Source organism: Leguminivora glycinivorella, chromosome 12 (assembly GCF_023078275.1).
Source record: "Leguminivora glycinivorella isolate SPB_JAAS2020 chromosome 12, LegGlyc_1.1, whole genome shotgun sequence".
Lineage (NCBI taxonomy): Eukaryota > Metazoa > Arthropoda > Insecta > Lepidoptera > Tortricidae > Leguminivora > Leguminivora glycinivorella.
In genome coordinates this window covers 15,803,603-15,829,692 of record NC_062982.1, presented here as the reverse complement: position 1 = coordinate 15,829,692, position 26,090 = coordinate 15,803,603, and the positions used below count along the sequence as shown (strand labels likewise).

The following is a 26,090-nucleotide window of genomic DNA, read 5'->3' as shown; positions in this document are numbered from 1 at the left end:
TCTTTTAAGACCTTGATCCATTAAAATTATTATTACTTATATTTATCCTGTCATGCGCTTTTCCAGTGCTATTGTTATGGTTATACACATCTCTATTAAAATAAACAAACCGCCGAAACCGTATTCCCTCTGGCCACAAGCGATCGTCCAAGAACAAGGATAGTTTGGTGTGTGGTACAAATATTTTATATGCGTCATAGCGTTTTTGTTTTTGGGTATTTATTTTCTTAAGGTCCACGACCACCCCTGTTTCCTCCTGAATATATTCAATAATATCATCACCTGTGGTTTGCTTGTCAACTTTGTTTATAAATAATGGCACACTTTGTTCTACGGCTTTAAACTTTCCATGTAGCTTAACCGCCGCTTTACCTTCAGATACTATCAAGCGACTTTTCCTTGTTTTTTTTACGACTTTTGTCCACTTCTCCTTACAATTAGATGTAAGCTCATTTTTCTCGCTACACACATCAGCATTTAATATTTCCGCCTCCGCTTGTAGCTCGGGCCGCACGCCATCTGCAGGTGCTGATTCTCGCTCCTCCTCGCACGGCGCAACTTGCCTGTGCGCATTATCGGTTGTTGCCGTCTCTTTCTGTCCGCGCGCATCTAATTGTCGCTCAGGTGTATGGGAGTTCCGTTGGAGTGAAGGAGATATTATTCCACTAGTTGATGCGTCAGGCCCGCGCTCGGGCTTATCAGTTGTTTGCTTGTTGCCGTTCGGCGTGCTGCTGCTACCCGCTGTCATGTGCTCCGTAAACGGGGGTAGGCCGTATGGACCACTATTTAAATAAAAACTGTCCTTTATACCGCCACCACCCCGTTTTCGGTTTACATTTAAATCGTAGTTATTCATAAGTGAGCCTTGTTTTAAATTAAACACTTCGGTTCTAATGTCGTTCAGCTGCTGTTCTGTTACAAAAGTGGTCTTTATGCTACTAATCTCATTTTTAAGTATCATTATATCTTTTAATAGCCTAGTACAATCAATATGATCGAATGTCAGTGGTGGCAAACGGTGCAAGTCTCTGGCCACAAATGTTGGCAGCTCATCGGGATCCGTTTTTCTAAATATCGAAATCACGTCGTTGACATCGCGCATAGTTTTTCCAGCATTTTTCCTCAAAACCTTCTTTTCTTTATTAGAGAGTGAATCGAAAAGTAAACTCTTGGCATCTTCTATTTCCTTCTGGGAGAACGCCGATGTACACAACCGCACAAGACTTTCTGCGCATAATATATCACACGTTGGGGTTAGAATGAAAAAAAAAATCAGTCCCCACTTTACATGTAGGGGGGTACCCTTACAAAACATTTTTTTCCACTTTTTATTTTACCGCTTTGTCGGCGTGATTGATATACACATTGGCACCAAATTTCAGCTTTCTAGAGCTAACGGTCACTGAGATTATCCGCGGACGGACGGACGGACGGACAGACAGACATGGCGAGACTATAAGGGTTCCTAGTTGACTACGGCACCCTAAAAATGATGAAGGCAGACTTACAAACTAAGACTCTGCGATGAATAAGACGGGACCCATGAGATTCGTGTCATGTGGCTTGCCAAATTGAGAAACCACAGCCAGATTAGAATGTCGCATACCACTTGGTGGATCAACTGACCCATTCAAAAGCAAGAAGAGAATGTCCTGGTGGATAAGGGCCATTTTTTCAAAGTTGTCCACCCCACTTTTTTTTATTTGGAAAGTTTCCACTCAGGATCGCGTCCTAATAGGAGAAAAAAATGTCCCAAGGTTTTTTTCCCATTCCGGCCGTTTTTTCAAAGTTGTCTACTGTCCCACTGTGAAAAAATTTTTTATTTGGAAAGTTTCGACACTCAGGATCGCGTCCTAATAAGAAAGTACGAAGCAAAAAGATGTCGAAAACCATAAATTTTTAGTTACATCACATAATTTTAAACCCATTCCGTTACTATTTTTTCATACATTTAGTATGGCGGTAACGGAATGGAAGGTTCGAAAAAATGTATGGAAATCTTGGGACATTTTTTTCTCCTATCAGGATCGAAAGAGCTCTCGATTCTGAGTATGAATCGCGTAAAAAATACCCATGTTACAAAAAAGTGGGGTGGACAACTTTGAAAAAAATGGCCCATAAATACTTACACACTAACACTGGCACCATGATCTGCGTGTAGGCGAAGAATATGACGAGACCCACACACATCTTCAGGTGATTGAACATCTGAGTGCCGTCATTCGCCATGTTTAGGAAGCACAGCCCGATCAGGATACCGCACATGACGTGGTGGATCAATTGGATCCAGAGACCTGGAATTAAATAGTTCACGTATTAATAAATAGTAACTTAACTAGAGATGATGTCTGGAGGGCTACCATTAGGTCGAGAAAAAGAGACAGCTATATATTCTCTCCACCTAAACTGAACGGGTTTAGTACTTCATGGTTACCCCGCTGATTGAAGAGAACGGAACGGAACAGAAGCGATGAGCCGTTAGTCGTGTCTATCTTAGTGTCTAGCCAAGATGACAATAAATGTCTCTCTAGCCCGAGACGAATGCTACGAAATATCACATGAATATTTCCATAGCATTTCTATCAATGATTGTCAGCTTAGCTAGGACCCCAAAACACAGATTAAATAAGTACAAATATCCCATGTATCCCAGCCTTTTCTCTTTTTTGTACATAGCTATAAAGTCGTTTGTGGTACTAAAGCACAGTATTTTGATAGGAGCACACTTGCATCCGGCATGAACTAAGACCTAAACATTGCTATCATTGTCGCGACCTAGGAATCATGTCTATTTTCAGTATTTCTTGTGATTGAGTCAGACGCAAATATTCTTCAATAATTTCCACTAAAATATTCCGTAATTCTTTAGTGCTTCAGTTTAGTTTTGCATTCAAGTGCATGCAATTTAAATCCAGATAACAGCAAACAGTATTGCCAATGTTAATCATAAAATAGGACACCTTATCAAATGTAGCTATTCAAATTAATGCAAATAACTTTAATTGAGGCTAGTACAACAAAGAGGTCCTGACCATGTGTAACGCAAATTAGTATGGACTTCATTTTAATACCCTTACGGTCGCTAACTGTATAGCCAAGATATGAATATACTAGACAATTCATATCAGTGCAACGGAGATGGCACTGTGTTTTACAATTGTTTACAATTATCATTAAGATTACAAACGAGTAATAATTTATTATCTGTAATTATGCAACTAATTAAGATAATGGAAACAAATGAAGTGCAACAATTATTAATTGGGTATTCTTCTTAATAAGATAAAGATTTGTCTACATATATTTCAAAAATCATCATCACCATCATTATCTTTCCTTGTGTTGAATGCCTCTCTTCCTGTACGCCCTGTCCCGGTCCGAGCTAGAGATTTATTTCAGAGATAAGTACCAGTAAGTATCTATCAGTAAAACGACAAAATAGATACATACAATTTAGCCTTAAGCAAAATCGTAAAGCCACTCTACTACTTATTTCACAGCATACGGCCTTCACCACTGGAGGTGTCCGTCGTTTTCTATTACAACTTGTAAAGGGCCAATTTGTCTACATAAAAAAAAACGAAAATACGACACTTACCTGTTCGGTTCCTGAATATTTGCGTCATCATTCTACAAAGCAGAGTATAGAACTGCTGAAAGAATGTGGTCGGGTACCCGCACGAATCAGACTGGTCTTGCACTTTCATCCAGTCCATCGACGAATTTATCTGTGAAACCTGTAAAAGAAAATAAATATTAAATATGTAAAGTAAAAGTAAAAAGTAAAAGTAAAAAGCATTTAATTATCCAACATAGGTAATAGGTACATAAGTACAGGTCTCATTATACATTTTTGTCTCACTATGTTGTGCCATGAGGCGTACAACTTTTAGTAAGTACTGTGCTGAAAAAATATTGGCTCTGTGAGTTGTAAACCTTCGCAGATGAGAGAACACAATAGAAAAAAACTTAGTTCTTAAAATCACTATCACAGTCAGGTCACGATGATCTTAAGCACCATAGGATAGATGCTATTGGCTCTTCTGAACTTTATGGCAATTTTAGCATTTTGAAGAATTTCTACAAACTGGCTTGACGAAAAAACCAATCATAGAATCTGTTTACAAACTTTCACACGGATCGATTGCGAATTGCGACCTGTATATTGTAGAGGAGAACATCCGGACATAAGTATACGACCGGGTATAGATACAAAATTCGAATGCGACGGTCAAAAATAGGTATAATTGGGCCATTTTTTTCAAAATTGTCCACCCCACTTTTTTTGTAACATGGGTATTTTTTACACGATTCATACTCAGAAGTCAGAATCACGAGGTCTTTCGATCCTGATAGGAGAAAAAAATGTCCCAAGATTTCCATACATTTTTTAAACCTTCCATTCCGTAATCCGTTACCGTCATACAAAATGTGTGAAAAAATGGTAACGGAATGGAAAAAAGGTCGTATCGGCCCGGCGGTATTTCCGGACCAATACGACCTTCAAACCTTCAAGAAAAGAGCGTACACCCATCTTAAAGGCTGGCAACGCACCTCCAACACCTCTGGTGTTTCGGGTGTCCATGGGCGGCGGTGATCGCTTTCCATCAGGCGACCTGTCTGCTCGTTTGCCTCCTATCCCATAAAAAAAAACTTGGGACACTTTTTTCTCCTATTAGGATTGAAAGAGCTCGCGATTCTGAGTGGAAACCACATAAAAAATACCAAATCCAAAAAAAATATGGGGTGGACAACTTTGAAAAAAATGGCCCAATTGGCCTAACATACACATTCAATACACATATTGAATGAGTCCCACGGTAGGCCCCTAGGTAATACCGGTCGTCAAAACACGAGGTTCATTCAATATTGATAAAAAATAAAAGTTATTGCATATTTATATATGCAAATTGTGGAATTTTACTTCCTTAGTAACTGGCAGACGTTTTTATACGGGAAATTATTTTTTGTTATGAATAAATACATCTGTCTGTGATTGTTTATTTAAATACCTGTTTTAGAATAAATACTAGTACCTACTAATACTATTAATACCTACTTACGCACGCACCTTATTAAAACGAATATATCCGGCGATGATAACTTGATAAAATTAGCTAGTCCAAGGTTTTTTATTCATTCTAATAAGAACCTTGGATTACAATTGCGTGTCTGATCAAATCTATTATATTAAGTATCTAATTAATTGTTCTATGTAATATATAACTATTGAAGTACCTACCTGAGAGTCTTTAAGACTAAGTTTGGCCTAGTAATAGACAGTCATATAAAATAAAACTCATAATAGGCGTGTAAGAATACCTTCACTGGAACATGCAGTTGCTATCGCCGAAGTAGAAAAGGAGGCGTATTTTATACTTGATGAGGTTGCCGTCGTAGAAATCAATGAGATGGACTAACCCCCCCATACCTGTAGGTACAACGGTCTACTGAAGCTTCGATTGGAGATCGCTACTTTCAAATCAATTATGTGGTATTCTTTGTCGCTTACCTGATGAAGAGTACCTAGCAGTTTAGTGCGGTAGCAGTTTAGAGGGGTGAATCTCATATAGGCAAAATAATAGTAGAGACGAATGGAGAGGGAGGGGTAAACCCAAACAACGATGCTAATGGAACGAAAGATGGAGAAGAATAGAAGAGGAAGACAATGTTGTACCGACCCCGCATAATATGGGATAAGGGTAGGAAGATGTGTCACTTACCTGACTAGTCAAAGAGCTGCTCGACGTACTGCCATTATACTTCGGCACTTTATATAAGCACTTCTCGTTGCTCAGCATGATCTCCGTCTCCTGAGCCTCCTCTGTCTGATAACAAATCTTCAGCTCCATGTTGTTGACTGGCTCCGTCTGCTCAAGCTTTGACGATTTGTACAGTTGTCCGTTTAGTATTTCTTCGCATAGTAACGTTATGTTGTCCGGGTTTTCTGTCACTTCGATTACTGGAAAGAAGTTCATTCCATGAATAAATTAATAGGTAGTAGTTAGGTATGTATTACTTACATTTGTAATGCGGAAAAGAGGAAATATGAAAAGAGTGGCGATAAATCGCACTAGTGCAAGAAAACAGTGTCGCTCTTGTGTGATATTTACTAGCAAATTAAATACAAATAATTAATGTACTTTAAACGTTATACGATAAATGTGCGAGTAGGGAATTTATAATTACTGTCGTTATCTTTGTTCGTGTTTTAATTTGTCGACACTCGAATCGACATCTATATTTCTCTCCGGGTCGATTTTTGAGTCTCACGCGTTCGAATTCGGAAAATTGACACTGAAAATAATAAGCAAGTCACCGTTTTCAACCGGTATTTTAGTGACAAAATCCCGTATGCGAGATTCAAAAATCGCCCTCCTGTTTCGTAATGTTACTCTTATTTACTCTTATATCATAGATCATAATAGAAAAAACGTACAGTAAGTACAAAAGCCAGACTTAATTCCCAAGCTTATCTACCAGTCAGTGTTAAGGTTAAGCAGAATCAAATTAATATACAATTATTTGCTAAAACCATCATACGCAAAAAAACATAATCCGCGAGCGTCGCGTCGGGCCAACTGTATGGAAAAAGACGCCGCGTCGACGCGACGTCGACGCGGCGTCAGGCTTTGCCCATACAGTTGGCCCGACGCGACGCTCGCGAGACGCTAGATGTGGGGGGACCCATAACTAAATTACGATGCAATTAGGTATAATTTGAAACACTGGTTCCATAACTTTGGTTATTAAATTGTAAGCAATTAACCAATTCATGGCCTTAAGTTTGAATTTTATTTCATACCATATTTTATAACCACCTTTAAACGGATTAATTTATATTACTTATCTGTATTTGTATTCGTGTGTTCCTAAGCCTTCGTACGAAACGTAAACAACAACAGTTTTTTATTATGATCAGTTCGAAATTCGTTTTTTTTTGCCAATATTTGAATTTCCGTGTCGACATTGTCACTGACAAATAACATACATAAGGTAACTGTCCCATATTACGGGAACTTAAGACGTTTCCTACTTTGAGTGAGGATTGAAAAAAAAGTGTGAAGTTTCTAGTCGTGTTAATTATTTTATTTTAAGGATAAGTCTTCTACGATGGATTTAAGACACTATTTTGCATCGTAACTTCTAATTTATAGAAATTACCGTTGTTTTACTTAACCCTTAGTTTGCCCATTATTCCGGGATACAATTTTGGTATGGCTTCAATTCCGGGAGTCGTTGTACGTAATTACGGGATACCTTTAAAGTCCACGTTGTTGAAGCATAATGTAAAAAAACGAATTAAAAATATTGTTTACATAAATATATACTTAAATGCACATATCGTTTTGATAGATGCTTATACAGAGTGTATTTTTTATAATTGGCAATGTTTTGATGGGTTGGGGTGGGATGGGAAATATGATACATATTTTACGGTATAACTATTGTATGATATAATGACAGGGTGTTATAAGTTTTACTGTCTGTCTAAGGCATCGCTTTCGAATGGATGAACCAATTTAGATTAGTTTTTTTCGTTTGAAAGCTGAATTAGTCGAGAGTGTAAAGCCATGTTTGATGAAAAACGCTTTACAATGTCGGGGTTTTCTTTTTTTCAAAATTTAATTTCCCGCCGCCGGTTATAAAAATTGCACGGTACTCGTGAAAATTTCAGTTTTTTGGTACTGGTGATCACTGAGCTACACCGTATACATATATGGTGGTGATACGTTATTCAAGTATGTATATATAAATAAATAGTACTCAATAAATAAATATTATAGGCCGTTCTTACACAGATTGACTGTCTGACTAATTTGTACTATTTTATATTTATATATGTCTATCCTATTATGTATTATCCTCATGTAAATTTTAGATTTCTAGTAGTAATAATGATTGAGCTAAATCATAGACGGACAGACTGACTGACGGACAAACCAATATGCGGTATAAAGATTTTTAGCTAACTAAGGAAGTTCAAAAACATAATAGTCGGGTCTCTATACCTTATTTTGTGTTTTTATATTTTAATATACTTTATATAGGCATACCGGAATAAGATACACTCATATAAAGTCGTGTACTTAATTACGGCAGTCAAAACGAAGGCTATATTAAAAGACAAACAAGATTTTTTTCTTAGTACATTGGAAGATTATATAACAATTATACTCAAAACATCGAAATAAGTAACCTTTGTGCTTTAATTTTGTGAAATAAAACAAATTTAATGTCGATGCCACACTCCAATATTTCGCACGTATTACTCAACGAGTATACATTTCGTACTCAATTATGAGACTAAAATCTAAAAAATATATGTACCGTAATTATGACACTATAATCTGTAATCTTTACTCAATAAATTTACATCAAATATATAAATATACTTCACCGCAAATAGTAATAAAACATAAAAACATTGCGGACTGTGTTTCCGTTATTCCGGGATACTCCCGCAATTATGTACACCGCGTCAAAATGGTGTACATTATTCCGGGAGCGGGTATTTTAATTAAAATATGCTTTAAATTTATTTGAAAAGATGATATAAATGTCTTTTAATAACTATAAGACAATTATGATACAAATTTAATATAAATAAACTTACCCGCATCACAGTAAACCCTTAAGAAGTTCCGCTGCCGCGTTAAGCTCACCGTCAAACACGCCCATAGAAACCACTGCGTGGTTGCGACTGACGCGTTTGGAGGTACCTCACGGCTTCAAAAGATATGATAGATATTTGCTAATCGACTTTTTTGGTTCTATTTGATCTATAGTTAATAAAATACTGCCTTAAATTAAGATTTTACTGATAGTTTCCTTATTTTGAGACAAAAACCAAAGTATCCCGGAATAATGTACCACATTTTACTATCCCGGAATAGTGTACAGTTACCTTATGACCGCGAGACACGCCTACTGTCAAATTGTCAATCTGTTGGATAACATAACAAGACAAGTATACTTTTAGACCTCTATTCTTAAAATAAATAATAATGTAGCCAAGAGAAGATTGTTGACGCTCCGAGGCGAATGATAGGCTTTTAAAGCGACCTTGGCCTTCTCATAATCGTAGCTGTTTATTTCGTTTAACGGCTTAATGTTTGCAATGTTTACAAATCTACATTGTAACAGATAATATACGTATAAGTAGAAGTTTAGGCAATACTGAAAAACCGGTCGTCATTTGTTTTAATTGTTGTATAGGTGTGCTCTCACGCGAAGTTATCATTAAGTCCATCCACAGTTCAGTGGTTGCGGATTGTAAAACGGCTGTTTTTGGTACCACTTTCCCCTAACCTGGTAGCTTAGTTCTGTAAACTATATTCCTTGTAAAAAAATTTACTCAAAATAATGTTTTAAAATATCTAATGAGCCTTTTCGTAAGATTAGTACTTAGCTAAGTAAATATACTTAGCTACTTTTCTATTAATCAGCACTCGTCAACTTGATTTGTATGAAACTAATACCACCTTACAAAAACAATATAAATTGGTATAGAAGCTGCTAAGAAAACAAACGTGATGACCAGCCTTACAGGAATAGGCAGGTAGGTATACATTACTATCTCTCTCGATCTTATTATGACCACGCTAGTGTGAATGAGATAATTTTTACGACACATTTAATTTGTTTTGCAGATTGTACCTATAATTTGTTACTGCGCTGTATTTTTTTTGTAATTTTATTACTTGTTCGAACGCAGTTCTTTCGAAAATATTGTAAAGTCTCGAAACCAGTTCACTTGGTGCCACTTATAGCTTTAACACAATAAAAGCTTCACTTGTATAACTTGACACAGACGAATACTGTGCAGTTTTAGTATTTTATGTTGTTAGATCATAAACCGAAATAACCATGAAACTACGATGTGCTACTTTTGCTAGACCGCTGAGTTGTGTTAGATGGTAGAAAATAATATTTAAATTCAACAGGGTTGAGTGGTGCCTTGGACATGGTGACCGTAGTGATTTTATTATCTTTGATGCTGACTAACACTTTGACGAGGCGTCAGTCCATATCACTTGTTTCGGTGTTAGCTTTCGCCTCACTCATGTGAGCCGTCGTTATGATCGTCCCAATGACTATACTAAGCAGTTCATGGGCCCATTTCTCAAAACTGAAAGTTACATGTTACAAGCGGAAGTCTCTTTCCAACTTGTCATATTAGACATTGACTACCACTTGTAAATTGTAACTTGTAGCTTCGAGAAATGGGCCCCAGACCCTTTAGCACAACTTGCCTTGTCGCGCGCGAGTCTATACATCAAGCGCGACTTCAAGTATGGACTCGCGCGCGACAAGACAAGTTGTGCTAGAGGGGCAGATCAACACTTTATTTGGAATATTCAGAAGTTGCTGGTCCACTTCTTTCATTTACATCCTTCCTGAATACTGTCGCTACTGTTAATATATCTTCACTTTGATGCTATGTGATGGATACTTACTATCTTCAACGTTATATGTTTATTTATCGGTTATCGGGTAACTTAAGGTAGAAACTCACTAAAGTCAGCAGGGTTGTGGTGCCGTGGACATGGCAGGCCGACGCTCTGCAGATGAGGTACCATAGCGGCCGTGTCTCCTTGGTAGATGCACCGACCATCAGCTAACACGTACACCTGTAATACAAATTAAATTTAAAAAAACCTTGTGATCCAAAGTGAATCATGGCCTCCAAAATGAGAGGTCACCACCTGACCCGATCCTGCGCAGCCTCTTGCCAGTCAAATTTAAACATTTACTTTCCACTCATCCATTTTACGAAGGAATTTGACAGTTAGTGGCTGCAGTAATGTCACAGCAGTAATCTTGGGGCCATTTGGCACCGGATTACTGCTGCATTATCTTTGCTGTTAGTAAATTATATCTCGTCATATTTGCCCTACTTACAAGAACAATGACAACAATTCCATGAAAACATGACGTTTGTAACACTCCACACTTGATCATTCATTAGTTAGAGAGACTCTAAACTCATTATGCAAAACCCGTACATAATTAATAGCTTCGTGCTGAAGTACCATTAGCGACACTTTCGACGGAAACAATAGATAACAACTTAACCAGCACGACCAGTACGTACCGTAGTACACAACAAATCGATGTTATTCGTATCGCTTATCTAAAAACCCTTTGTTTTTTTCTGTTCGAACTTCAAATTGATGCGAATATTATAGTCTTAGAAGTCTAAGATACGTGAACTCGTTCCAATGGCGAAGGCCTGCGCACATCGATGCAAGTGCGGGTTATTTGTAAGGTACAAATCGTTATGAGAAGCGTCACACCGCTAGCGTGATATGTGAGTGCACGGATCCGACGCAAGATATTTCAAACTATTATAGTCTAACTGAGTTTACAACCCGCCAGAGCTCTTAAGCGATAAGAATACGTGGTCCGGCCATTGTTTCTTGGGATATTGTTTTTAATTCCAATCTCTTATTCAAAAGTTTCTAACAATGATAAGCGTGTCACACGCTATTGGTGTCGCTTTGTTTCAAGGCTTCTCTTTATTTCAGCTTAGTAAATTTCAAAACAAACACTTTGACCTATATAACTTTCATTCAAATAAAACATACGAATTTTCACGTTTATAAAATACTACGCAAAGATTTTAAAGATTTTGTTTACTATGTAGCAAGCGCGGATCCAGCTTCGTGCCCAGGGGGGGGTCACGTGGTAAAGGCCCAGGCCCCAGGGGGGGGGGTCACGTGGTCTATTTGTATGGCCAACCTAGGCTCCAGGGGGGTCATGACCCCCATGACCCCCCCCCCCCTGGATCCACGCATGCTATGTAGTATTAATACCTTCTACACCTGTTTATGTAGTTCCTAATTACCTAGATATGAGGTATTATAAGTAGATGAATAGTTGGTATATTGAGTACAAAGTAGATATTAAGAGAACAATCATTTATATTGCTTAATTATACGCCTTACGACCATTATGCATGCAAAAGCGATGTAGTACAATAATTGCATCTAATTATCTTTATTAATACTTGGCTAAGTACTTAGATACGTTTTTTCTTTTGTCGATGTGGGAATGTTGTTAACTTTTTAATACTCTAACGAAGATATGTAAGTGCCTATATGTAAATAAATACAAACAAAATATAATTAGTGATTGGTACCTATTGTTTTTGCTATCTGTAGTTATGTCGATTTCATATTTCGTCGACAATGTTTAGGAGGAACTCAGTAATATCACTGTCTTTATTTTATTCAAGATATTCTAAGATCACCAAGTGAATCTATTCACACTTCGCATAACAAAAGAGCCTATAACATATTATACAGCTTTAGTAGGCAGGCGTCCGCCTGGTGGATGGTGCACACGACAGACGACAGCGCAATCCGGCCACACGAACTATGACAGTATTTTCACATTATTACTCGTTTAGATAGCTCATCACAAGGCGACCCTGCCGCGCCATTATTATCAGTTTCTTGCACCGTTTAAACAGGTTAGAAACCTACCCCCTTATTCATAAACGTACACTAAAGTTATCAAGCCAATAAAGTTCGTTTGTCCCTCTCTATCACACCAATACGTCGGAAAGAGACAAACGAACTTTATCGGCTTTTTAAACTTTAGAGTACATTTATGAATAAGGGGCTAGTCTATACGCGATCATTGATCAAACAGATGTAATATTGAGACAGCCGGCTCGGTTGATGGATAGTGCACATCACAAGACGATTCTGTCGCGCCAACAGCCTCAGCATTTTCACACACTGTACTATTGTACGAATAACAAATATATCACGGTACATATATAGCTGGCTAGTCTACATACCTGGTCAAATAGCTCCAGTAGCGAAGCCGCGGGCTGGTGAATGGTGCACACAACAGTGCGACCCTGCCTCGCCAACTGTCTCAGAAGTTTCACACACTGCACTGTGGTGACGGTGTCGAGCCCACTGGTGGGCTCATCCAAGAAGAACACTGGCGGATTGTTTACTAGCTCAAGGGCGATGGATAGTCTGTGAAGAAATTATTAAGATAGGTAAGAAATTATTGAGTAAGCAGTAAGCTGCACTTCGTCACAATTACTTGTTTGTGGTGATGATGTACAAATAATAGAATATACGTGTAGAATAGAATATTTTTTATTCGAAAGCACACAGATAATACCTAAACGATTTTACACTGACATAAAATAGTAATAAAGTACCACGAAACGGCCTCATCTCAGGATATTGCTGGCGACTTCCAGCGCTGTTCTTCCGGTAAGACCATTAAGTGAGAAAAATCACGGTAACATACAAAAGAAGAAACATAAGGAACAAAAAAAGCATAAATTTAAAATAAAAACATGGCTAGACAGATTTTACGTTTTGAGTGCGACCGAACTTGAATCGGTCCGGTCGGATGTAGCGTGGCGTGACATTAAACGCTCGTTTACAAGCGCCAACGGACGTTACATGAACTAAATACGTACCTACCTACCTACATAGATACATAAAGTCACTCTTATATCCTCATGTATGAAACTGCTCAAGTTTCAGTGCCACTATTGGCAATTAAGAGGTTGAAAGAAAATATTGCAATGAAATGTTGCCAGCCCAATGCATTGCATGCATGTTTGCTCATGTTACACCTTGTATTTTTTAAACTGTAACCTAACAGAATATAACATGTATTATTGAGATACAAACGTGATTCTTCGCTCCTTGCAGAGTTTTGTTCGAAATAGGAAAACGAATACAGGCAGGGCTAATCTCTTTGAAGGCTTACCTCAGAGTTAATCTTTTTTTTAGGGTTTTGAAGACCCATGGCTAATTTATCAACATTTAAATCATATTTATATTTAATTTCCAAGGACACCACGAATTTATTAGTCTGTTTTGTTTTCCTGCTACTAAAAATATAATAATCCCTTAGCAAGTGTGTTAATTTTTCATTGTTATTTTGAAGTGATATATTGACAGCCATATGCGATACCTTCTGGTTGTTCGTCAATGTATTATTTATGGAATATTTTTTTGTAAGCTTTACGAAACATTTTTTTATTCCTCTTTACTTTAATTCTCCAGGTTCGGATGTTTAAAACAGTGTAGGTATAATAAAAATATAATATATGAAACACTTACAAAACATATTAACATCTATAATAAATCCAACCTAACTTAATGTGGCTCAATAATTTAAATTACATTAAAAAAAACGAACAACTGTAGCTGCCGATATTTACGTAATGATATTTGAAATACGAATAGGATGCACTGAACGTCATTAAATGTATTTATTGTACAAAACAAGGTATTTTGGTCTCTTGGACCAAAACGAAACCACAAAGTTTTTAATTAAGTTGAGATTATCCGTTACTAATCGGATAAATAGGTATTCATAATATTCATATACTTATGTATATTAATAATTGTTTTTAGGGTTCCGTAGTCAACTAGGATGAGGAACCCTTATAGTTTCGCCATGTCTGTCCGTCCGTCCGTCCGTCCGCGGATAATCTCAGTAACCGTTAGCACTAGAAAGCTGCAATTTGGTACCAATATGTATATCAATCACGCCAACAAAGTGCAAAAATAAAAAATAGAAAAAAATGTTTTATTAGGGCACCCCCCCTACATGTAAAGTGAGGGCTGATATTTTTTTTTTCATTCGAACCCCAACATGTCATATATTGTTGGATAGGTATTTAAAAATGAATAAGGGTTTACTAAGATCGTTTTTTGATAATATTAATATTTTCGGAAATAATCGTTCCTAAAGGAAAAAACTCTAACTTTTGAACCATATGTTTAAAAAATATGAAAAAAATCACAAAAGTAAAACTTTATAAAGACTTTCTAGGAAAATTGTTTTGAGCTTGATAGGAAAAATACGGAAAACTACGGAACCCTACACTGAGCGTGGCCCGACACGCTCTTGGCCGGTTTTTGAGATTAAAATCACCTTCAATTCAAAAACGCAATTGTTTCTTGAGTTGCATTTAAACTAAAAAAAGAAAAAAAACACTTAATTTTGGTTATTGCGCATTGCAATCAACCAACAGATATTCGAATAATATTGAACACTTACCTAAACTAAAAGAAGTTCATTTAAATAAAGACAGCACAAGACCGTGCTAGATGGAAATTGAGGACAAGGAAGGCCGACCCCAAGTAAATGGGAACAGGTCTAGCAGGAAGAAGAAGAAGTCTTTGCATAAGTAAGTTAACTAATACCTACCTACCTGAAACTGTACAAATTATTTGTTTATGTTCTTTTAAATACCTAAAAGTATAGAGTATAATACCTACCCGTTATTATACTACGTTATAATAATTATAATGTTACTACAAGGTGCAACTGCAATTTCAAATCCAAGTATTTTTTTTTTAACTTTACCGCGAAAACGACTTCACAACCATAGTATGTACGAGTTTAAAACAAGTATTGATCAAAAAAGATAAGAAACGAAGAATTCGCAACTGCTACTCTTGCTGTCTCAAGATTGTTGGTTTTGTTTTAATAGCTAGTTTCATTCACGAAGACTAGTGCTCTGTTTCGTAATGTCATACTGATAAAGTTTGGATTTGACAAGCTCGTGTCACATCGTGAAGGTTTCTATGTGGTCCCGATACCCCCATTGTAAGTATAACATGAGGTGGCGTGTCTTTAAAGGTTAAACATTAAGTATTAAGCTAGGAACACACTACGCGGACGTCCGTCGTAAATCGACCGCGGACGGAATCTGGACAATGGAAATACACATAACCGTGCAAACTATCGGTCGACGGACGCGGACGTGGCCTTGAGCGCACGGACGTCCGATCGAAATCTGGCTCTCTGGATGTTTTGTTCCGTGCACACTGTTAGGTCGCGGTCGCGGTCGTTTTACGACGGACGTCCGCGTAGTGTGTTCCTAGCTTCAAGGCTACTTGTGTCGCTTAACTTCAAACCTGGGTAAATCCATTCTGCTTTAAGGTTGAATATATAAAAAATATAATCTGATCTGAAAGATAATCAACCTTATAGCAGAATGGATTTACCCAGTTTTGAAGTTAAGCGACACACTTAATCATAATTGAATCATGTGAGGTAGTACCTGGCTGCTATTTTATTTTGGGTTTAATATTGCGAAAGAAAAACGCATGAAAACTCGAAAATTCGCGTTCCACGACCTTAGACTAAGCTAGATCGATTTTTCACCCCCGAAAACCCCACATAACAAATTCAGCGAAATCATTAGGGCTGTTTCCGAGATAAATAAATATACAAGAATTGCTCGTTTAAAGGTGTTAGATTTGGACGCAACTACGAGTAAAATGAGTACCTAAATAGTTACTATAGTTCAGTTGGAATTATGGACCTAGATAAGAGATGAGTCAGAATAGTGAATCAGATGAGACAATATGAAGCTATTTACACTATGGCAGCTAACAATAATGTATACTGTATAGAATAATTATAATTACGAGTACACAGTACATGCCATTTTCAACACCTTATGACAGTTATGACTTACAGTTATTACAATGCATATTCAAAGACCTTTATTATTCATGATATGGAGTTATATTCCGCTCAACAATATGAATGGTCTTGGTCATATAGGGGAGGAAGTGAAAGATTAAATACGAGTAAGTTACACCAAAAAAATTTCCTTAAAATCAATGTCATATTAGGTATCTGATTTGCATCTAAGCATTTGAAGATTTGAAAGCTCTTTATTACAATCAAAATTTAATTTTGTATCAATGTATTATAACATTTTCATTATATTTAACTCCCCGTTACAAAACAACAACAATTTTAATTTTAAAATTCAGACAAGATACCTAGTAGTACTTACCTACCTACTTCAGAAATATTAAATAAGTTTTTTTGCAAAAAAAAAATTTTTGGCACAAGCTTTTATCGCCGACTATAGCTTTCTTTCAACAGTCATCTACTGCTCTCCGAGACGTTTCTAAAAACGCCTTACTCGATGGGGGTACGACGTTTTATTACAGAGTTCCTATGACCACCTTTCTGCTCCATCATCAGATCAGCTCCATGATACCATAATATTGCATTGTCACGTGATTTATATATGTGTGCAAAATTTCAGCTCAATCGGAAATCGGGAAGTGGGTCAAATTTAGCTTCTACGTTTTGACCCAAACGAACCCTACTAACAAGGCAAGTAGAATATAATTATAAATAATAAATATATATAAAAGCTTGTAATGATCATCATATTGGGACAGTTAACCGAGGCATTACATATAAAAAAAGATTAAATTGACATAAAAGAACATATTTGTACCTTAGTTATTTAAATTATATAAGTACTTATATAATTTAAGTACTTATATAATTTAAATAACTAAGGTACAATAACATTAAAACCTAAAGTTAAACCTATAAAAGAAAAACGAAAAAACCAACTACAATATTGAATTAATTCGGTAGTGTAAAAGGTGGTAAATGGGTGATGTTGTTCCCTTTACCGAGCGCAGACTAATTGGGTTGAGGGTCCCAATAAGTCGACACTCTTATAAGATGGTGAGGGTTCAGGCCTGGCTTAACAGAACAACAACAACGATTCCAATTGGATTTATTTAGACAACACAAGAGTTACACGCAGGTTTACACAAATAGTTTCATACAATGTAGTCTAGTAACACTAAGTAACACGAATGCCGTGAGTGGTATATCTAGCACTGTACACTGTTGCTTTCACTGAACTTCACTTTGACTAATGGACGCGACGGTAGCGGGTGTACCGAAAAGAGGTGACGTGACGAGACGTACTCCGAACCGGGCTCACGCCTTGCTAGTAGAAGACTCTCCGTGTGTGATCGGAATTGCGACCTTACGCCAAACGCAGGGGTTTACGCAATGTGTGATCGGAACGGGCTTTCTCCGTACTTAGCAAGGAGCTATCTTAGGCCTAGAGTAAGGTCCTAGTTAGGAGCAGACTGGGATGTCAACTGACTTGGGATGTGTCCCGGCGGGCTTTTATACCACCCGACGGCGTGGGTGAAAGCGACGCTTCCTTCCTTCCTGCGGCGTGGCGTCACCCCGCGTGGAGGGGGTGTAACGGGAGTAACGGGACGCTGGACCCGCGCATCTGCAGTGGCCGGCCATCGCAATGTAGAAAAAATGGTGCGGTACCGTTGGAATCGGAAAGGCCGGCGGAACCTTCTACCTGCTTTACGCGTGGGAAACTTGGTCGTGCTACAGTCTCCCCCTCTGGATCCGACGACGTCCCGGCGAGGAGCCAGCACGAGGTAGCACTTCTTCTTTTCCATCGATTTTGCTTTTACATTCCCCTTGGGCTTCTTAGTCTTCTTCTTGAAGTTTTTGAGTGGCTGGAGTGGTGGTTCCGTAGGGGCCACCACCTCTTCATGATATAGCGCAAACGCTGCATCTTGGGGAGGTTTAATCTTTTCCAGACAGTCACTATTCCGAGTGACTATGCATGATGCGAGCTGACGTTGTGACTTTACGTCAGAGCTATCTTGTTTTGGTGCAAGTTTAGCACGCTCAGCATGAGCTGGAATGACCACTGCTGGATCACGTGGCTGCAACTTCAAAGCTTCCTGACTATTCTTGTCTAATGCTTCTTTTCTTTCTTCCGTTGAGGGAATTAGCGTGTAGCCTAATTCAACTTTTGTAGGGCTTTGCCCTATTTCACCAGGGACGCTTGGGGCCCAAGAACATAGACCGACGTTCTGGTTTCCTGGATTTTCATTTCTGCAGCAATTAGGACACTTGCTGCGAACGACGCCGGGTCTGCCGCATCCGTAGCAACTGATGCCAACCGGTGCTGATAGAGCAACCTTGCTCGCATCTCCCCCTGCAGTTGAGCTCATCTCTTGTTGTTGCCGCTTCTTTGTGCGACAATCTTCTTCGGCGTGCCCGTTCTTATCGCAGTACTCGCAGCGTTGTCGGCCTGAAGTGTTCCGTTCATTGTTTGAAGGTACTGAGGCAACATTTTCTTCCCAGCTCGTCTTCTTTTCCAATAGGATTTCTTCAGCACTCCGTGCGAGTTTCAGAAGTTCGTCGATCGATTTGAAAGCGCTTCTTGGCACCATTTCCCGTATATTCAAGTGGAGCTGACCATAAATCATATGGAGTTGATGGGTCTCCGGTGGGATTGGTGCAGGCAGCTGGGCTATGAGTGCCCTCTTCTTTGCGACGAACTTCTCAGTGGGGGTTTTCGCATCCTGCTTGAGTTCTATTATCCTCTGATACAGGATGTCCGCTGGTATTTTCGGGGCGAATGCGTGCCGAAGCCGATTCTCAAAATCCGTCCAGGACTTGACGTCTGACTTGGCACCTTCCCACCAGACAGCGGCGTCTCCTTTTAAAAGGAGGGTAAGCCCTTCGAGAGCGTTCTCGTCGTCAATGTTCTCGATTTTCTTGTACACGTTGATAGCTGCGAGAAAAGTCTCTGCAGCCTCGTTTTCGCCGGTCCCGTCGTATACTGCGTTGCATCGTGCGAATGAACCTTGTCTGCTTGCCGGTGCTAGAGCTGCGATGATGCGCTGGAGCTGTTCTTCGGTCATGCTGATGGCCATCTTTGCTCTGTGTTGTGCTCGTGTTCTGGGTTCTGAAGCCAGGGCCCCACGTTGGGCGCCAGTTGTAAAAGGTGGTAAATGGGTGATGTTGTTCCCTTTACCGAGCGCAGACTAATTGGGTTGAGGGTCCCAATAAGTCGACACTCTTATAAGATGGTGAGGGTTCAGGCCTGGCTTAACAGAACAACAACAACGATTCCAATTGGATTTATTTAGACAACACAAGAGTTACACGCAGGTTTACACAAATAGTTTCATACAATGTAGTCTAGTAACACTAAGTAACACGAATGCCGTGAGTGGTATATCTAGCACTGTACACTGTTGCTTTCACTGAACTTCACTTTGACTAATGGACGCGACGGTAGCGGGTGTACCGAAAAGAGGTGACGTGACGAGACGTACTCCGAACCGGGCTCACGCCTTGCTAGTAGAAGACTCTCCGTGTGTGATCGGAATTGCGACCTTACGCCAAACGCAGGGGTTTACGCAATGTGTGATCGGAACGGGCTTTCTCCGTACTTAGCAAGGAGCTATCTTAGGCCTAGAGTAAGGTCCTAGTTAGGAGCAGACTGGGATGTCAACTGACTTGGGAAAAAACTGACGCCGGAGCTCGTGAGTTCTCTTGTCGACCCCCCTTCTGGGGGAAGATCTCAGCCTTTCCATCCCTTTGGGGATTTTTGGCGGTTTTGGTTCGCCGTCCGCTACTACGGACGGGTCCTTTGTTGCCCTCTAGGCTTGGCTGCGGTGATAGGCCTATGGGTTGGTGGCCTATCTGTGGCGTTGTTGTGACGCTCTATCTTCTTCTTGTTGGTGGCGACGAAGCCTCCTCTTCGTCGGCCTTAATTGTCAGCGACCTGGGCAGCTGACGGTAGCGGCGGTTGTCCGGTGGGCGAGCGTGGAGGGGCGCTATGCCCTGTAGGTGCTGGTGGTGGGAGTGGTCGGCGCGGTCGAACATTCGCGTTGAGAGGTCTGCGATGAAGGCGTCCAGGTTCTGCCATCTGAGTCCAGCCTGCAGGGACTCGTTGCGCACGTAGCGGGGGGCGTTGAGGATGGTGCGGAGGGTCATATTCTCCTGCGCACGCAGCCTCTTCTTGTTGGTTTCTGATACCATTGCGTACCAAGCTGGGGCTGCGTACGTCAGGCGAGACCGTATATAGGTTTTGTAGACCCCCAGCTTCGTGCGTCGCGGGAGGCTACTCTTGAAGACTGGGCGAAGCAGAGTGCGGGCCACCTTGGCTCGCCGAACCACCTCGTCCACATGTGCCTTCATGGTCAGCCGCTGGTCTATTGTGACGCCCAGGTAACGGACCTGCGGCTTCCATAGGATGTCCTCTCCCAGTAGGCGAAGAGGGGGTGGGGGCTTCCTGGAGAAGCCGGTGAACATAGCCTGTGTCTTCCCTACGTTGACCGCCAGCCTCCACCTGGACAGCCAGCTAGGGAGCGCGTCGAGGGACCTCTGGATCTTGACGGCGGCGTGGCGGGGGTTCAGGGACGCGGCGAAGAGTGCCGCGTCGTCCGCGTAGAGGCCCAGCTTGACGTCTCCGCTGACTGGGAAGTCGTCGGTGTAGAGGGAGTAGCAGGCTGGAGAGAGGACACTGCCCTGTGGCACGCCGGCTAGGATCGTGCGCTCTCCTGAAGTGGCATCTTCTACGCTGACATGGAAGCGTCGGTTCGTCAGGAATGAAGCCACCACTCTGACGATCCGTCTGGGGGCTTGGGTCTTCGACAGTTTGTACACTAGCCCCTCGTGCCACACCCTGTCGAAGGCCTTCTCCATGTCTAGACAGCAGGCTGCGGTGTGCTCCTTCTTGTTCATCGCCTCCTCCATGTGGTGGATCACCCTCGTGAGCTGGAGGGTGGTACTGTGGCCGTCGCGGAAGCCGAACTGCTCAGGTCTTAACTCCAGGAAGGGCTGGAGCTTGCCCAGCAGGAGCCGCTCGAACACCTTGGAGAGGGTGCTGAGCAGGGTGATCGGCCTGTAGCTCTCCGGTCTTCCTCTGTTTTTCCCTTGTTTTGGCAGCATTATAACCCGGCCAAGTTTCCACTCGTTCGGGTAGTGCCCCGAGCGCATGATCCCGTTGAACAGGCTGGTCACCGCCACTATGGGTCGAAGTGGTAGGTGACATAGTGCCGCGTTCGGGATCGAGTCCGGGCCCGGGGCTTTGCGGGGTTTGCAGCGTCTGAGTGTCCGCTGTACTTGGCCGGGCGAGAAGAAGATCGGGTCTTCGTCTGGCGTCGGCGGCTGCTCCAGGTACCTCTCCAGGTGTTCCTCTACTGCTTTGTGGTGCTCCAGGTCGCCGATGGGATTTGGGCGGAACTGCTTGGCCAAGTGTTCGGCGAAGATCTCGGCCCTGTCCTCCGCTTTATATTTGGGCTGTCCGGCTGAGTCTTGGAGAGGGCGAACCGACTCTCGCGTCGTGCCGAGTTGTCGGCATAGGCGATGAATGGAGGGGGTGTCATCGACCATCGACGCGATGTGGCTCTCCCATCTCTCGGCATCGTGGAGTTGGAGCTCCTTCTGGACCTTCTTTACGAGGGCGTTGAGTTCCACTCTTAATGTGGGGCATCTGGTGGTTTGCCATCTCCTTCGCAGGGCGTGCTTCTGCTGAATCAGATCCTTGATCCTTTGCGGCAGGAGAGGACGTCTTCCGCCGCTCTGGATGGTACGCGAGGCCTTGGTAAGCGCGTCCTGGATGTTGGTGGCGATTTGGGCTGCAGCTGCCTCTACCTCTTCCGCCGTGGAGACTGGCATAGGGAGGAGTTTCTCCTCCAGGATGTCTGTGTAGGTCTCCCAGCAGACTTTGGTCCTTGGTTTGGTCGAGAGTGCCTTGACCGGCAGCTCCTCCAGGGTCAGGAGTACCGGTCGGTGATCTGAAGGCAGGTCGATCAGCACCTCTTGCTCCATGACAGCGGTGATGTTCTTGTGGACCACAAAGTCTATGACATCCTCGGAGCCGTGCGCGACGTCGTAGTGAGTCGGCTCTTCGGGTCCTGAGATGTCGAAGTTGTGGTCCACGGCTGCGTTGTACAGTGCCCGTCCCTCTGTGTTCTGCCATGAAGAGTTCCAGGCGGGGTGTTTGGCGTTCCAGTCCCCCGCCATGATGACCGGCATTGGGGGACTGAGTAGCCGCTGGATATCCGTGGAAAGGGTGCCAGGTTTGCCGCCGGGGCGGTAGACCGAGTATATCCGAAGGTCGTTGCCCGAGACTCGGATGTCGACTCCTAGCGCCTGCAGGGAGTCGAGGGGCTGGTATTCCACCGGCTGGTGGACGATGGACCTTCGGATGATGATGGCGAGGCCACGGTACGCCCCTCCGTCGGGACGGGTCTCGTCCTTCCTGTAGGTGACGTAGCCGGGGCATTTCAGTGCTGTGTCGTTGTTCAGGAACGTCTCTTGAACGAGCATGACATCCACGTTCCTCGACGTCAGGAACGTGCGGAGTTGCCCGATCTTGTGCCGCAGCCCTTGAGCGTTCCAGTAGACTATACGCAGTTTAGCTAGGCCTGTGCTGCGTATGGAGGGCGGCAGTGAGCGCCTGTGCTACTACGGCGAGCTGCCCCACCAGGGCGGCCAGGTCCGGGGTAGCGGCAGGCGGGTTGGAGTTCGTGATCGTTGATGATGCTGCTGGAGGTGCTGACGTCACGCTCGGGGCTGCATCGGGAGGGGCTGGAGCTCCCTTCTTCTTCTTTTTTTTTCCCTTTGTGGAGGTTGTCTTGGCCTTCGGTTGGCCCGGCGCCTTGTGCTGCGATCCGCTAACCCCCCTTTGGGTGGGGGGGTTGGCCGGGGCCATCAGTGATGCTGGCGCCGACTCTTCCACCGTGGGCTTGGGGATCGTAGCTTTTGTGGCGGGGCCTGGTTTCTTCGGGACGGGGGCTGAGAGGGCAGAGCACCCAGCCCTTGGGTTCTTCATTTCCCGCTTGTAAACGGGGCAGTTTTTGCTGTTGGCCGGGTGAGGGCCTTTGCAGTTTTTGCAGGTGGCTTCTTGGTCTCGAGGGCGCGTGCATTCTCTGGCGTGGTGGGGTTCGGCGCATCGGACGCAGGCGAGCTCCCTGTGGCATCCGTGCGATGAGTGCCTGAAGCCTTGGCAGTGGTGGCACTGTTTGGGTCCCCTCTTGCCCCTCCATGCCTCCACTTTGACCCCGTGGATGTGGAGGAGCTCGGTCACCCCGTAGATCGCTGGCGCGTGGTCCCTGGCGGGTCCCTCTAGCTGCACGAAGTAGATGCAGCCAGGTCGACCCGCTCTCGCATTGATCTGTTTGGCGTATTCTACCGGGTGGCCCTTCTCCTTCAAGGCGTCCTTGATGTTTTCTATTGGCGTGTTGACGGGGAGGCCCCTGATGGCCACCTTGTGTCTCTTCTCGTCCTCCAGCCCGTAGACGTGGAAGAGGGGCACGGTGACGGGGGGTTCTCCTTTTTTCTTGGCCTCTTCATTCAGCCTTAACGCTTCGGCTTTGACGTCCCTCAGATGGCGGTCGACCAGGCGGTACTCCTTTTCCGACGCTGGCTCGAACCGCACACCTGCCCCCATGTTCTTGGTGATGGGGGATTCCCCGAGCTTCGCCGCGATGTCCTTCAAGACCCTCGGCCAGTCGGGTAAGATTTCGGCAACGATGTGTGGGTACTTGGGTTTGTTGATTTTTTTTTCTACCCTCACATCGTCGCTGCAAGGCTGCATGTCACTATTGCTCTTTTTAGCGACTTCGGTATTATTTTTTTGGGTGCAGTTATTATCTTTTTTTGAATTAGTGGCAGCCTTGCTGCCGAGGGTCGCAGGGCCAGCGCTTGCGAGTCCGGGGTCCAGGGGAGGGGCCGCGGCGGTCACGTGGCTGTAGGCGGGGGTGCAGGCAGTCGAGGTCTCCGGCCGGGGGGCTACGGAGCGGGCACGGAGTCGGGGGTCGGTCGGCGGCGAGATGTTGGTGCAGGACCTTTTCAGATCCTGCCTGGCTGTGGGGCTGCCGTGCAGCTTCCTCTTCCCTGATGGGGACGAGAAGAAGTCCTGCGCCTGGAGCTCGTCGAGGATGCGGCGCAGCGGTTCGTCTTCGGGCTTCAGCTCTGTGGTTTCCCCGATAGAGTAGGCCTGGAGTCTCAGGTACGCGCCCATCCATTTAAAAAATGGGTACGGCATGTAACCCGCCTCCGCCAGTTTCGTTATTAGCTCACGGGTGTGCGCTAACAACTCGCTGGGCGAGGCCTCTCCGGGGATCGGAGAGAGCGGGCGGCTGGAGAGGGCCGCAGCTGTGGTGGTGTCGGTGGCGTTGGCCAGGTTGCTGATGAGGGCGGCGATCTCGTCTTCAACGGCGGCGCCAGTAGAGCTGTTGGCGTCGTCGTCCTTGGTCGGGGCGGAAAAGTTGCTAAGTTGGCTATCGTCCTTCCCCGCGGCGGCGGGGGGGTCGGCTGCCTTCGGCAACTTTTCCGTCGGTAGGTCGAGAAACTCGCGTTTCGATCTACCCACCCCATCGGCGGGGACGGGGGGGGTCGCGAGCTTCTTCGTCGGTGCGGTGGGTACTTCGGAAATCGTTAGTTTCGAAGTACCCGCCCGACCCGCGGGGTCGGGGGGAGGCTTCGGCCGTTCGTCGGCCATCGGGCGCAGTCGGTGTCAGGAGGCGGGTCCAGTGCGACGCATCGCTGCCGCTCGGCACCTAGCTCTGAGACTTCTTCCTAGGTGATTCTGTTTGAGCAGGGCCTAGGAAATGTGAAGTCTAGAGCCGGGGCGATCGGCAGGGCAGCGTGGAGTGCAGGTAGTCCCCTCCGGCGAACCGGGCGCTATCCAGCAGAGTTTTTCGCTCAGGAAAAGTCGGCAGGATCAGCAGGAGCAGCAGGTAGAGTCCGAGCAGAGCAAGTGGATCCGGGGGGCTGACTTGGGATGTGTCCCGGCGGGCTTTTATACCACCCGACGGCGTGGGTGAAAGCGACGCTTCCTTCCTTCCTGCGGCGTGGCGTCACCCCGCGTGGAGGGGGTGTAACGGGAGTAACGGGACGCTGGACCCGCGCATCTGCAGTGGCCGGCCATCGCAATGTAGAAAAAATGGTGCGGTACCGTTGGAATCGGAAAGGCCGGCGGAACCTTCTACCTGCTTTACGCGTGGGAAACTTGGTCGTGCTACAGTAGTATTTTTTAAAACATACCTACGCGTATTTCCTTGATTCGAAATGAAAAGTCATTGATGATTGAATCCAGTGATTTAATCGAGTACCTACCCACTATAGTTGATTATTTAATCAACTATTTTATTGTGGGTACCTACACGATTGAAGAGACGAATACATTCTATATCTAATTTAAATCTCGTGCAAGTGATTTTATATCAACAACATTGCATCATTAGCAACTCTGTAAATGTGACCTTGAAATACTGTAATTACAAACCATGATTATTTCTGGAAATGACTTCTTAATAACTATGCATAAGTACTGAAGAAACATTGCCTTTGTGGTCTTTGCTAGTCTGGATTATCTAGGAAAATAATCTATGTAATTATTTTACTATTAGGTACATAACATTAAATTTTAAGGTAATTACATTAGCATCAGCATGTGCAGTATAATTCCATTTTAACCG

General features: G+C 43.2%; 1 protein-coding gene across 1 annotated transcript in view; it reads right to left on the bottom strand.

Moving 5' to 3' along the window:
• Positions 1 to 26,090, bottom strand: part of LOC125231670 (ATP-binding cassette sub-family G member 4) — a 93,359-nt gene that overhangs the window by 7,873 nt on the left and 59,396 nt on the right. Inside the window, exons 6-10 of the mRNA XM_048137177.1 lie at positions 12,812 to 12,998; positions 10,520 to 10,634; positions 5,724 to 5,962; positions 3,599 to 3,737; positions 2,130 to 2,294 (exon numbers count right to left, since the gene is read on the bottom strand). Of these exons, the coding sequence (XP_047993134.1) occupies positions 2,130 to 2,294; positions 3,599 to 3,737; positions 5,724 to 5,962; positions 10,520 to 10,634; positions 12,812 to 12,998 (845 nt within the window). The remainder of the gene's footprint in view (positions 1 to 2,129; positions 2,295 to 3,598; positions 3,738 to 5,723; positions 5,963 to 10,519; positions 10,635 to 12,811; positions 12,999 to 26,090) is intronic.